General features: G+C 41.3%; 1 protein-coding gene across 1 annotated transcript in view; it reads left to right on the forward strand.

The window, feature by feature from the left end:
* The window catches only part of LOC126457965 (serine/threonine-protein kinase ATR), a 359,569-nt gene that overhangs the window by 68,348 nt on the left and 277,260 nt on the right, over positions 1–13,961 (forward strand). The window contains exons 5-7 of the mRNA XM_050094723.1: positions 2,969–3,138; positions 9,891–10,061; positions 11,325–11,547. Of these exons, the coding sequence (XP_049950680.1) occupies positions 2,969–3,138; positions 9,891–10,061; positions 11,325–11,547 (564 nt within the window). The remainder of the gene's footprint in view (positions 1–2,968; positions 3,139–9,890; positions 10,062–11,324; positions 11,548–13,961) is intronic.

Raw genomic sequence — 13,961 nt, forward strand, 5'->3', positions numbered from 1 at the left:
ATGTTAGGTGTTGCATGTCATGGTCAGATAGTCCATTTACTACTGGTTTTGTAATGTGGCTTAGTTGCCAAGAATTGTCTATAAATGTATTATCAATGGCAGTCTTAGAACATTTGTATACCCTAGTTGGGAAATTTACAGTAGAAATTAAATTAAATGACAATGTAACTGATTTCAGTACCTGTTCACTGACAGCGTTTTTCAGGACATCTATATTAAAATCACCAGCAACCACTAGTTCTTTGTTTTTTGATTTTAGATGAGATAATAAATCTTCAAGACCATTTATAAACAGGTTGAAATTTCCTGAAGGTGTTCTGTATATGGCTCCTATTATAAAGGACGTATTATGAAATTCTGTCTCTGTTGCACATGCTTCTAAGTGCTGCTCTAAAGAAAATTTATAAAGTCAATATTCTTAAATTTAAAACTGTTTTGAACAAATGTGGCAACTCCTCCTTTCTCCATCTTTTGTCTACAGAAGTAGGAGGCTAACTTAAATTCTATAAGGTTTAACATATCTATATCAGTGGTCACATGATGTTCAGAGAGGCAGATTATATCAACTGGGTTTGATGACTAATTCATCAGTGCACGTAAGTATTTCATTAATTTTACTTCTAAGCCCTTGAATATTTTGATGCACTAAAGATAGTTGGCATTTCACATTTACCAAGATGAAATCGGGTGGAAATAAAATTTCTGCTGATTGCTGTAAATTTTTAACCAGCCGCTGTGTTCGCTGATCCAATGTACCAGGATTATGCTGTTTGATTTCTATATTTACTTCTCTCAGAACTTGACTTCGTTCTGTCCTACCTATCCTAAAAAAGGTGCTGCTCCAACACCTATGACCACTGGTATATTACCACTCATGGTAGTGCCTCCCCCCCCCCCCCCTTCCCCCCTTGCATTTCCTGCTATTAGCCCAGCCAGTTTACCCTTGCCTTTCCTGTTGAGGTGTTGGCCATGTCTAGTATAATCCCACCTACTGAGAGAATCAACAGGAACCAAACCAATATGTGACACCGCACCCGACCGAAGCAGCTGTTCCAACTCCAAATTAACTCTCCCGACAGAAGAGTTTAAATGAGGTTGGTCGTGGCGTCTCAGAACAGACACGAACTCAACACTGGTATGTCTCGTTGCTGATGCAATTTTTGCCAGGTCACACACTATATTGTACCCAGGATCTCTGTCAATACTATTGCCTGGCCCACCCAGAATAACCACAGTGTCTTCCTTGGTAAAATCTTTACAGAGTGAACCTAAATCCTCTGTCACCTGACCCAGACCAGCACTTGGTTTAAAAAAAATTTGTGACCTGGTATTCTGATCCTAACTGGTCCTGCAAAAGTTGGCCTACACCTCTGGCATGTGAACCACCCAACAACAAAACTTTCTTTCTCTTTGCTGACTTCCCTGCATTCTTATTCAATTTTCTACTGAAAGTTTGTTGTGCCCTCTCTACACCTACCTTTGTCTGAGGCTCATCAGCTTCTAACTGAAGCAACAGGTCTAACTTATTCTTTACATTCACCAAAAAGCTGTCTGACAAAGTTCTAGGTCTGTTACTCCTGTTACCTGTTGCCACTTCCCACCTCTCTTTACCCGTCTCCCTCCTTAACCTGTTCAGATCTTCCCTAGCCTGCTCTAACTGTGCCTGAAGTGCAGCAATTTTCCCCTCCTGTTCCACTATTTTCCTGTATCCTACAGAACCACTGATGAGTCTGATCCACTTCCTTATTTCCCATGCCGCTATGGTCACCCTAATGGAAAAAACTACTGCACCCATCACACCAAACCCCGGAGCTAGCAATATCGGGCATCAGTCATCAGTCTTCTCAAACCAGAGGCACGAATGATGCTCACTCACAGCACTATGATATCGTGCACCACCACACACGTGCCCCCTTCTCACTACATTTCTGCATTGAAAACCCTGAGATATAGCCGCGGTACGAATAAGGAAGAATGAAGAGGAAAGATCAGTGAAAGAAACAGAGCAAAGAGAGAATGGGAGGTCACATTTGACACCCCATTTTAGGGAGCAAAGGGAGAAGGGGAGGTCACATTCTATCAATGTCTGTTTATGTGTTGCTAAGCAACGTATCAACAAGTTGACTATGCAATTATTAATATTTGTCGTATCCCGATACTAAATTGCTTCTTGCTTGCTTTAAGCATCAAGACGATTACTATGCTGCTCATATAAGTCTTTGGCAGTTATTATCAAGCTAATGTCCGTAAATTGCGATTAATTATACTGAATCATACACTTGACGATAGCGCCCTATATCCAGCCGCGTATCTTAAACTCCGTGCCGATATTTGAGAATTCACGCGCAATTTGTTTGCATCAAAGTCAGGCTGTTGTTCTCTAGAATAATTTGTAAATCAACTCTGGGTTGTAAATTAACAATTCTATGCCCATTCATAAGTTACAGACGATCTTCACTCGACAACTACTTGATCGTGCACTCGAGCTACACAGAAGTTTTTGTTCTTACAGAGAGAAAACATATCAAGCATAGTGCAACAAGGTGATTTGCTATGTCAAAACATACTTATATCTATCTCATTAAAACTCATTACCTATTAAATGTTTTTCATAATTAAATTATTTACTCTGTAAATAATCAAAAAAATTTAGAAATGAATTACATGTTTAAAAAAAGAAAATCTCAAGTTGATGTGACGTCACGGGTCACTACTTGTTTTGACTCCCCTACACTCATGTGAGGCAAAGTAGACATATTGAACATACTCATGTAATGCTACAATCTCATGTGCATACCAGATTCATGAATCCTTTTGCCAGAACTTAACAATTTCATGCTTCCAACGGATGGCATGGACATATACAGCTTTTTATTTTGTTAGTTTTGTTGTACAAGGAACCTAAAGAAAAACATAATTTCAATTTATTTTTTACACTTAGATGAACTGTAGATTGTTTTTGTCGCAGATATCACTGAAGCACTGGGAGCAGAAGGAACGTTGAAAAAACAATTTGAACTGAGAAGATTTATTCCTGAAGGGGAAACAATTGATGGCATTGACCTTGATTTGTCACCATGTTTTATACATTTGTCGAGTTCTGAAGGTTGCGCAAATTTGCAGTGTTACTTGTTGGAGGTAGGGCTTGTGCTTTAATATCTAGTGTGTTTATTGTTTTAGAGTTGATGTGAAGCAGTTGTGGCTACCTTTATTATTTTTTGTACATAAGGATGTGGCTTGCAATTGTTTTTAGAGGAAAAAAAATTGTGCTAGTATCTATGTTGTAAGACTGTATTACGTTAAGTTTCACACACACACACACACACACACACACACACACACGCACACACACACACACACGTGCGCGCACTCAAATGCAACTTGCACACATGACTGCAGTCTCACAGAACTGAAACCACACTGCGAGCAGCAGCATCAGTGCATGATGGGAGTGGCGACTGGGTGGGGGTAAGGAGTTGGCTGGGGTGGGGAGGGGAAGAGATGCATGGTGGAGGTGGTGGACAGTGAAGTGCTGCAGTTTAGACGGAGGACAGGTGAGAGAGGGGAGGGGGGGGGGGGGGGTAGCGGAAAAGGAGAGAAATAAAAAGACTGTGTATGGTGGTGAAATCACAGCTATGTAGTGCTGGAATGGGAACAGGGAGGGGGCTGGATGGGCGAGGACAGTGACTAACGAAGGTTGAGGCTAGGAGGGTTACGGGAACATAGAATGTATTGCAGGGGAAGTTTCCACCTGCGCATTTCAGAAAAGCTGGTGTTGGTGGGAAGGATCCATGTGGCACAGGCTGTGTGGGAAGGATCCATGTGGCACAGGCTGTGAAGCAGTCATTGAAATGAGGGATATCATGTTTTCCGAACATGAGTAGCTGTATTGATAGAAGTATAATGGCTTAAGTTGGTATAAACAGCTTTTTTCTTTCAACCTAGTACATCATAACCAGCAGATGACCCTGTGTTAAGTGCATCTCTGTACTTGGAAATGAAAGCAGACGTAATTCCTGGATTTAAAGCTCACAGAAATGGTATATGTAATTGAAAAATGGAAAATCCAGGCTGGAATGTATCAATTTTATGAAAAGGACAGTTGCTACTCACTATATAGCGGAGATCATGAGTTGCAGATAGGCACAACAAAAAGACAGCATATAAGCTGTCAGCCAACAGGGCCTTTGTCGAAAATAGACGACACACATACACATGACTGCAACCTCTGGCAGCTGAAGCCACACTGCGAGCAACAGCAGCAGTGCATAATGGGAACAGCATCTGGATGGAGGGTAAGGAGGAGGCTATTGTGGGGAAGGAGAGGGATAAAAGGGTAGGGGTGGGAGACAGTGAAGTGCTGCTGGGGAGCGTGCAAGGACGAGGTGGAGAGAGGGTAGGGTAGCTAGGTGCAGTCGGGAGCTTAGATGGAGGGCAGGGGAGAGGTGGGGGGGGGGGGGTAGCGGATAAGGAGAGAAGTAAAAAGACTGGGTGTGATGATGCAATGACGGCTGTGTAGTGCTGGAATGGGAACAGAGAAGGGGCTGGATGGGTGAGAGAAATGACTAATGCAGGTTGAGGCCAGGAGGGTTATGGGAACATAGGATATATTCCGGGGAAAGTTCCCACCTGCGCAATTCAGAAAAGCTGAAGTTTCGGGGAAGGATCCATATGGCACAGGCTGTGAAGCAGTCATTGTAATGAAGGATGTCATGTTGGGCAGCATTCTCAGCAACAGGTTGCTCCACTTGTTTCTTGGCCACAGTTTGTCGGTGGCCATTCATATGGACAGACAGCTTGTTGGTTGTCATGCCCCCATAGAATGCAGCACAGTGGTTGCAGCTTAGCTTGTTGATTATGTGACTGGTTTCGCAGGTAGCCCTTCGTTTGATGGTATAGGTGATGTTTGTGACTGACTGGAGTAGGTGGTGGTGAGAGGAGATATGGGACAGGTCATTACAGGGATATGATCCACAAATTAAGGGGTTGGGAGCAGGGGTTGTGTAGGGATGGACGAGTATATTCCGTAGTTCAGTGTATGGCAGAATACCACTGTGGGAGGGGTGGGAAGGATAGTGGGCAGGATATTTCTCATTTCAGGTCACGACGACAGGTGGTTGAAACTGTGATGAAGAATGTAATTCAGTTGCTCCAATCCTGGGTGGTACTGAGTTCGTCCGGACAGTGAAACTTTGGGAGATAGTTGGAGACTGGAAAGATAAGGCACAGGATATTTGTTTTTGTACAAGGTTGGGAGAATAATTATGATCTGTGAAGGCCTCATTGAGACCCTCAGTATATTTAGAGAGGGACCATTCATTACTGCAGATGTGATGACCACATGTGGCTAGGTTGTATGGAAGAGACTTCTTGGCACGGAATGGGTGGCAACTATCAACGTGGAGGTATTGCATGTAGTTATTGGTTTGGTATGGACGGAGGTACTGATGTAGGCATATTTGAGGTGGAGGTTAGCATCTAGGAAGGTGATTTGTTGGGTTGAGCAAGACCAGATGAAGCAAATGGGATAGAAGCTGTTGAGCTTCAGGAGGAATGTGGATAGGGTGTCCTCACCCTTGATCCAGATCGCAAAGATGTCACCATTGACCTGAAGCGGTTTAGGATTCTGGGTGTTTAGAAAGGATTCCTATAGATGACCTATGGATAGGTTGGCATAGGGTGGTGCCATGTGGCTGTCCATAGCCGTACCCCCAATTTGTTTGTAGGTAAGGCCTTCAAAGGAGAAATAATTGTGGGTGAGGATATAGTTGGTCATGGTGACTAGGAAGGAGGTTGTTGGTTTGGAATCCGCTGGGCATTGGGAAAGTTAGTGTTCAGTAGCGGTAAGGCCATGGGCATTAGGAATGTTAGTTTAAAGGGACAGGGCACCATGTGGTAAATGGACAGGAACTGTGGAGAGTTGATGGAGGAAACGGTTAGTGTCTTTTATATAGGAGGGTAGGCTATGGGAAATAGGCTGAAGTTGTTGGTCTATGAGAGCAGAGATTCTGTCTGTGGGGGCACAGTAACCAGCCACAATGGGGTGTCCTGGGTGGTTGGTTTTACGGACTTTAGGAAGCATGTAGAAGATAGGAGTGCAGGGAGTGGTAGGGATGAGTAGAAAGATGGACTCTGGGGAGAGGTTCTGGGATGGCCTAAGGATTTGAGGAGAGACTGGAGATCCTGCTGGATTTCTGGAATGGGGTCACTGTGGCAAGATTTATAGATGGATGTATCTGACATCCGACAGCTGTCGGAGTCCTTCTACCAGTTATATGTAATTGAATTTGAAAAGGCTTAACTTTATTGATGTGTTCGATTAAAGTACTCTTTGCACATAGTATTGAAGACCAACATTGGTAGCTGCTGGAAACAAGTGAATATGAGTGCTGATTTATACAATTAACTGAGTCTTTCCACTGTACTTTAGCTATAGGTTTACCAGTGCCGTATGCTTCTGGCACTCATTTGCATGACCTAGGATTGTCTCCTGGTCGTCCCACCATACTCTCTGTCCTCCCTCCCTTCCCTTCCCATTATCCCTTGCACAAATGATTTATATTAATCACATACCTTTATTTTTCTTAATTTAAGTTTTTACATTTATTTCCAATGCTGATATTGCTAATAATTGTGTGTCACTTTTAATGCAAAGTCCCAGTTCTCACTATAACTGTGTCACTTGATGCATTCTTATGATAGCTAATTTGTGTAATGCCAGTGCACGATCAGTTGAGCGCCAGTGTTAAGCAGACATCACTTGACACGATACTCTGTATTAAGTTCTTTTCTCTGGTATGTGAACTTGTTTGTCAATGAGTTTCAGTATATTTGTTCTTAATATGTCATCTAAAAGTTGTGTTTTCATGGAAATCATGCAGTGTGTGATGATGAGGAGTGCCTAATATTCTAAAATAAAAAGTTTTAACAAGTGGATCTTTGTTATTAGCAGACAAAATAATTAAGAGTAATTTAAAAGTAAATATTAATGTGTAATTAATTTATAAGTCAGATTGCTGTCCACCCTGGTACCAATTGTTCATCTACTCTGGAACAGGAGTTGTCCTTCATACATTCATCATTCTGGAAAGGCAATTAATGTGATAGAGAGTAGATTAATGTGGAAGAGAGTAGAAAAGAGACAATAATGTGAATGATTGCATTGTGAATAATTTTTGGAGTTCTTAGCACTGTTACAGATTTTTATTTAAGTGTATGAATAAAGAGATTTAAATTTCTGGTACTATTGCAGGGTTTAAGATAAAAAATGCCCGTTGGGGCTCTGTTATAGATATTTTCCACAATTTTTAAGCTACACTTTTATACTTGTTTGAGGACTTTTATATTAACTCCTAATGAAAGAATCCATGATAAATTTTACACATGAAGAATGACTTTAGTTGTAGTCAACCATGAATAAAGGAGGCACGCATGTTAGCCATACATGTTACAAACAGTAAATAACCATTGTTTAAGGTCTGAATGTAAATTGGTTTGTTTATTGACTTTATGATGCAAAACTCGAAAAACAAAACTGAGACTCAAGCTGAGAATGGAGGTAAGCCCAAGCACTTATAAAAACTGTATCGCAGACTGCTGTTGGAAGTCTTTGATGTTATTTTGTCACATGTAAAACTTAGTAGGAGTATATATATATTAGAGGGAAACATTCCACGCGGGAAAAATGTGTGTGGATGGATATGTATGTGTGTGCGAGTGTGTACCCGTCCTTTTTTCCCCCTAAGGTAAGTCTTTCCGCTCCCGGGATTGGAATGACTCCTTACCCTCCCCTTAAAACCCACTTCCTTTCGTCTTTCCCTCTCCTTCCCTCTTTCCTGATGAGGCAACAGTTTGTTGCGAAAGCTTGAATTTTGTGTGTATGTTTGTGTGTCTATCGACGTGCCAGCGCTTTCGTTTGGTAAGTCACATCATCTTTGTTTTTAGGTATATTTTTCCCATGTGGAATGTTTCCCTCTATTAATTCATTATATCCGCTCCCGGGATTGGAATGACTCCTTACTCTCTCCCTTAAAACCCACATCCTTTCGTCTTTCCCTCTCCTTCCCTCTTTCCTGATGAGGCAACAGTTTGTTGCGAAAGCTTGAATTTTATGTGTATGTTTGTGTTTGTTTGTGCGTCTATCGACCTGCCAGCACTTTCGTTCTGTAAGTCACATCATCTGTGTTTTATATAATCAAAGATGATGTGACTTACCAAATGAAAGTGCTGGCAGGTCGACAGACACACAAACAAACACAAACATACACACAAAATTCAAGCTTTCGCAACAAACTGTTGCCTCATCAGGAAAGAGGGAAGGAGAGGGAAAGACGAAAGGATGTGGGTTTTAGGGAGAGGGTAAGGAGTCATTCCAATCCCGGGAGCGGAAAGACTTACCTTAGGGGGAAAAAAGGAGGGGTATACACTCGCACACACACACATATCCATCCACACATATACAGACACAAGCAGACATATTTAAAGACCACCTCCTGTAAAGATGATGTGACTTACCAAACGAAAGCGCTGGCACATCCATAGACACACAAACAAACACAAACATACACACAAAATTCTAGCTTTTGCAACAAACGGTTGCTTCGTCAGGAAAGAGGGAAGGAGAGGGAGAGACGAAAGGATTTGGGTTTTAAGGGAGAGGGTAAGGAGTCATTCCAATCCCGGGAGCGAAAAGACTTACCTTAGGGGGAAAAAAGGTCGGGTATACACTTGCACACACACACACACATATCCATCCACACATATACAGACACAAGCAGACATATACAGAGGCAAAGTGTTTGGGCAGAGTACCCGTCCTTTTTTCCCCCTAAGATAAGTCTTTCCGCTCCCGGGATTGGAATGACTCCTTACCCTCTCCCTTAAAACCCAAATCCTTTCGTCTTTCCCACTCCTTCCCTCTCTCCTGACGAAGCAACCGTTTGTTGCGAAAGCTAGAATTTTGTGTGTATGTTTGTGTTTGTTTGTGTGTCTATCGACGTGCCAGCGCTTTCGTTTGGTAAGTCACATCATATTTGTTTATATATATATATATATATATGGTAAGTCACATCATCTTTGTTAAGATGATGTGACTTACCAAATGAAAGTGCTGGCAGGTCGTCAGACACACAAACATACACACAAAATTCAAGCTTTCGCAACAAACTGTTGCCTCATGAGGAAAGAGGGAAGGAGGAGAAAGACGAAAGGATGTGGGTTTTAAGGGAGAGGGTAAGGAGTCATTCCTATTCCGGGAGCGGAAAGACTTACCTTTTTTCCCCCTAAGGTAAGTCTTTCCGCTCCGGGGATTGGAATGACTCCTTACCCTCTCCCTTAAAACCCACATCCTTTCGTCTTTCCCTCTCCTTCCCACTTTCCTGATGAGGCAACAGTTTGTTGCGAAAGCTTGAATTTCTAGTGCATGTTTGTGTGTCTATCGACCTGCCAGCACTTTCGTTCGGTAAGTCACATCATCTTTATTTTTTTTAATATATATATATATATATATATATATATATATATATAGTGAAAATCACTGGTATTCTCCTGAAAGATTCTTGTAGTATGCAAGGTCTTCTTCACATAAAACATGTATTGGAGGTTTTGTTATTGCTTATGATAGTGGGTATTTTGTCAAATTTGTATATTTTAAACTAATTTCTAGAGTCAAGTCTCCTTATAATTTTCGGGAATATGAACAAGTAGAGACAACAACACAAAATGTTGTAAGAAAAAAAGTGCCCACAAACCTTGAAATAAAGCATTTGCGTTCCAGTTTTTATTGTTTCAGCAGCATATAAATAATGCTCATTGTCTCTCTTAGGTATTACTTGTATTTAGTTTTCAGTCTTTTGAAGACTAAAAATAGGACACCTATGTTTTTGTTGCAGCTTCTGAAATCAATGACAACTGGGTTTGAACCACATCCTCACACTGTTCATTCAAGCCTGTTACCTTTAGTACTGGACTTGCTGAGAACTGGAACAGTTCCTGTGCAGATGAAAGCTTTTGAATTTGCAGCTGATGTGTACAAAGTCAGGCCATTTTCAGAATATATAAGTGTAAGTCAGCAGGGTCAATCTCTGTCAATACAGTTCTTACTAGTTATTTTTTACACTCTGCTTCAGATTGTTATTGATGTGAAATTTTGTATTGTATGTAATAACACCACAGTTTAAGTGTGGCACCCTGCTCCAAATTGTTAATGACATGAAATTTGGTATTAGCACTACCCACCTGTAAATAGTGTTTGATTTGAAGGGGGCAACTACTTTGTATAAGTAATATTTTTTGAAACCTTTGCCCATTAGCAAAAGTTTGAAGCAGCGGTTTTGACACTGTTATCTTAATCTTTTTGTATATGTAATTTATACCTCAATATATTTTGAACAAGTAATATTGTAGAAAATGATAGATTGTTACTCACCGTATAGAGGCTATGTTGAGTTGTAGGTAAAGTTTTAACAGCCGAGACGTCATCGTTTATTGGAAATTTCGTATCGCAGAGGTCTACAATAAAGATGTGGGTAAATTATATTACCTGTTATTTATGCCATTCATTCTCAGGACCAGAAATCATTGTAAAATAAATGAATGAGTTGTAGACAACGAGAGAGAGAGAGAGAGAGAGAGAGAGAGAGAGAGAGAGAGAGAGAGAGAGTGTGTTTTCTGTTTCTGAAAGAGACCTTTTTGTCGAAAGCATAAACGTCTTTTTGTTGTGTCTGTCTGAGAATCAACGTTTCCTCTATATCGTGAGTAGCAATCTATCCTTTTCATAATATTGTCAGAATTCTTTAGAATACATTAAGAGAGAACCATTCAAAAGTGTGGAGGAGCTGAGTGGTAAAGAAGTACTAATGTGACATATCAATCAGTCCTCATGTAAAGCAAGGCTTGGGAGCAACAAATTTGGAGTTGTTTCAAGCCTAGAAAGGAAAGTTTGTGAATGAGCAGGAGTTTAGAGTGCAAATAGAAGTAATAGAAAATGTATAAACTTGCTTATACTCTGTCACTAATTACCTAATACTCTGTCACTAATTACCTAATTATGTACAGGCTGTGAAACATTAATCTTTCTTTCAGCATCATGGTAACGGACCCCTAATTTGTCACCTCCCCCTCTGCCCTCCCCTCCCACTCTCCTACCCTGCTCAGTCTCCTCTTATATGTAGATCTACTTTTTTTTTTACTGGAAATATATTTTCTTGTATATGCAACAATATGCCATTTTGCATTTTCATTGAGTTATTGTATTAATTGTTACATACTTTTCATTTGTATCTGAGGGTGTTCATATTTTATTCACAAATTGTGAAACATTACAGGAAAGCAACCAGATCACATTTTATAAGTTTCTGGAGAAGATATGTGTAGCTTGTCACACTTTTGATTTACCTGAGGCACCTTATGGACAGTTGAAAAGTGCAGTGAAGACGTTACTAGAGGAAATTGCAGAAAATGTTCACCTTTATCCTGATCTGGACAGAGATTTCATAAAGGTCACTGTAATAAATATTGTGCTTCAAGAATTATCACATGCTTTGTCAGGTATGTGTACTATACTTTTCGTTATGAACATGTACACCCACGCGCACGCACACACACACACACACACACACACACACAAAATGTTTCCTTTTATTCTGTACCTTTTCCTGCGTCAGTATGTTGTAGTGATCCAACAAGATGCTCTTATTCTATTTATATGACTAGTCTACAACATTGAATAATCCGTGCATCCTAATTTTAAAGAAAAAAAAAAAAAAAAAAGATGGGAATACAGCATTTAATTCGTGTTTTCTTCACAAAAAATTTATTCTAATATAATTATTCTATTTATCATTACTTTCATCGTCATCACTAGCAGAAGAATCATTGTTATTGCCATCTTCCCATAGAGCATTGTCCTTGGCTCTGTCCAGTGAATTTGTGATATCACATGTTTTGAAAGGTTTTTCCACCAGTGATAGCAGAATTGAGTTACATGCACATTTACCCACTCACTGATTTGGGACAAATCCAGCTGCTTTAGTTGATATATACTCACATATAGCGGTTACAGGATGGATGTTAGGCCTTCAGGCATAATGACCAAGTCTGTTTACCCGTTCTATAACTTCTCCCGCATTTCTTCAGTTGTATTTCCGCAGGAGCTGTCTAGGACCAATGTGTTACATAAATACAGTAAAACACCAGGGCAATATTACCAAACATGCATCACCCAGTCAGCCACAAAGTCATTGTTCACACACCCTTTTGGATTCGCTCTCATCAGTATGCCTTCCACTGATATTTTCAGAATACTTTTCCATTTAAATATCACGTACGGTGGTAGCTTTTGTCCACTGCCAGTTACACATAACATCACTGTACATCTTTGCAGCTCATTGCCACCAGTTCATATCGTGGCACTGGATTTTTGTTTCTGTTCATCATGGTGTTGCGTGGCATCTCAAAACAGACTTGTAAGTGATACACATTACCAATATATGTGATAATATGTAGCAGAGATGCTGAGTTGCAGGTAGGTACCAAAAAAAAAAAAGACTGTCAGAAAATGAACTTCGGCCACCAAGGTCTTCTTCAAATTAAGACAACATTCACAAACACATTGAAGCAAACACAATTCACATACGCATGACCACAATCTGTAGCAGCTGAAGCCAGACTGCGAGTAGCAGCGCATAATGGGATAGGCAGTTGGGTGGTGAGGGTAAGGATGAGGATGGGCCAGGGAGGGGAAGGGGGGAGCAAGATAGAGGTAGGGGATGGGAAGTGCTGCTAGTGGGAGTGTACAGGGAAGAGGTGGAGAGAGGTTAGGGCATCTAGTTGCAGCCGGTAGCTTAGACACAGGCCAGAGAGAGAGGGGAGGGGGTTGCAAAAAAGGAGAGAAGTAAAAAAACTGAAGGTGTTTTGGTGGTGTAGTGCTTGAATAGAAACAGGGAAGGGGCTACATGGGTAAGGATGACTAACAGAGGTTAAGGCCAGGAGGGTTATGGGAGCATAAGATATATTGCAGGGAGAGTTCCCACCTATGCAGTTCAGAAAAGCTGATGTTGGTGGGAAGAATCCAGATGGCACAACATGTAAAGCAGTCATTGAAATGAAGAACGTCATGTTGGGCGGTGTGCTCGGCAACTGGGTGGTCCAGCTGTTTCTTGACCTCAGTTTGTCAGTGGCCATTCATGCGGGCAGACAGCTTGTTGGTTGTCATGCCCATGTAGAATGCAACACAGTGGTTGCAGCTGAACTTGTAGATCACGTGACAGGTTTCACAGATAGCCCTGTCTTTCTTGTGATAGGTGACGTTTGTGACTGTACCAGAGTAGGTGGAGGTGGAAGGTTGTATGGAACAGGTATTGCATCTAGGACTACTACAGGGATATGAGCCATGAGTCAAGGGATTGGAAGCAGTGATTGTCTAGGGACAGATGAGGATATTGTGTAGGTTTGGTGAGTGGCAGAATACCACTGTGGGATAGGAGGGAGTGATAGTGGGTAGAACATATCTCATTTCAGGGCATGATGAGTTGCAGTCGAAACCCTGGCAGAGAATGTAATTCAGTTGCTCCAGTCCTGGATGGTACGAGTTACTAGTTGAATGCTCCTCTGTGACTGAATGGTGGGGCTTTGGGAGGTGTTGGGTGACTGGAAGGATAAGGCACGGGAGATCTGTTTTTGTATAAAGTTGGGAGGGTAAAAAGGATTTGTAAAGGCCTCAGTGAGACCCTCAGTATATTTTCAGAGGGAACACTCATCACTGCAGATGTTGTGGCCATGGGTGGCTACGCACTACAGAAGGGAATTCTTGATGCGGAACAGGCGGCAGCTGTCGAAGTGGTGGTATTGCTGGTGGTTAGTAGGTTAGATATGGACAGAGATACTGATGTAGCCATCTTTGAGGTGGATGTAAACATCGAGGAAGATGGCTTGTTGGGTTGAGTGGGACCAGGTGAAGCAAG

Source organism: Schistocerca serialis, chromosome 2, assembly GCF_023864345.2.
Source record: "Schistocerca serialis cubense isolate TAMUIC-IGC-003099 chromosome 2, iqSchSeri2.2, whole genome shotgun sequence".
In the NCBI taxonomy this organism is placed as follows: Eukaryota; Metazoa; Arthropoda; class Insecta; order Orthoptera; family Acrididae; genus Schistocerca; species Schistocerca serialis.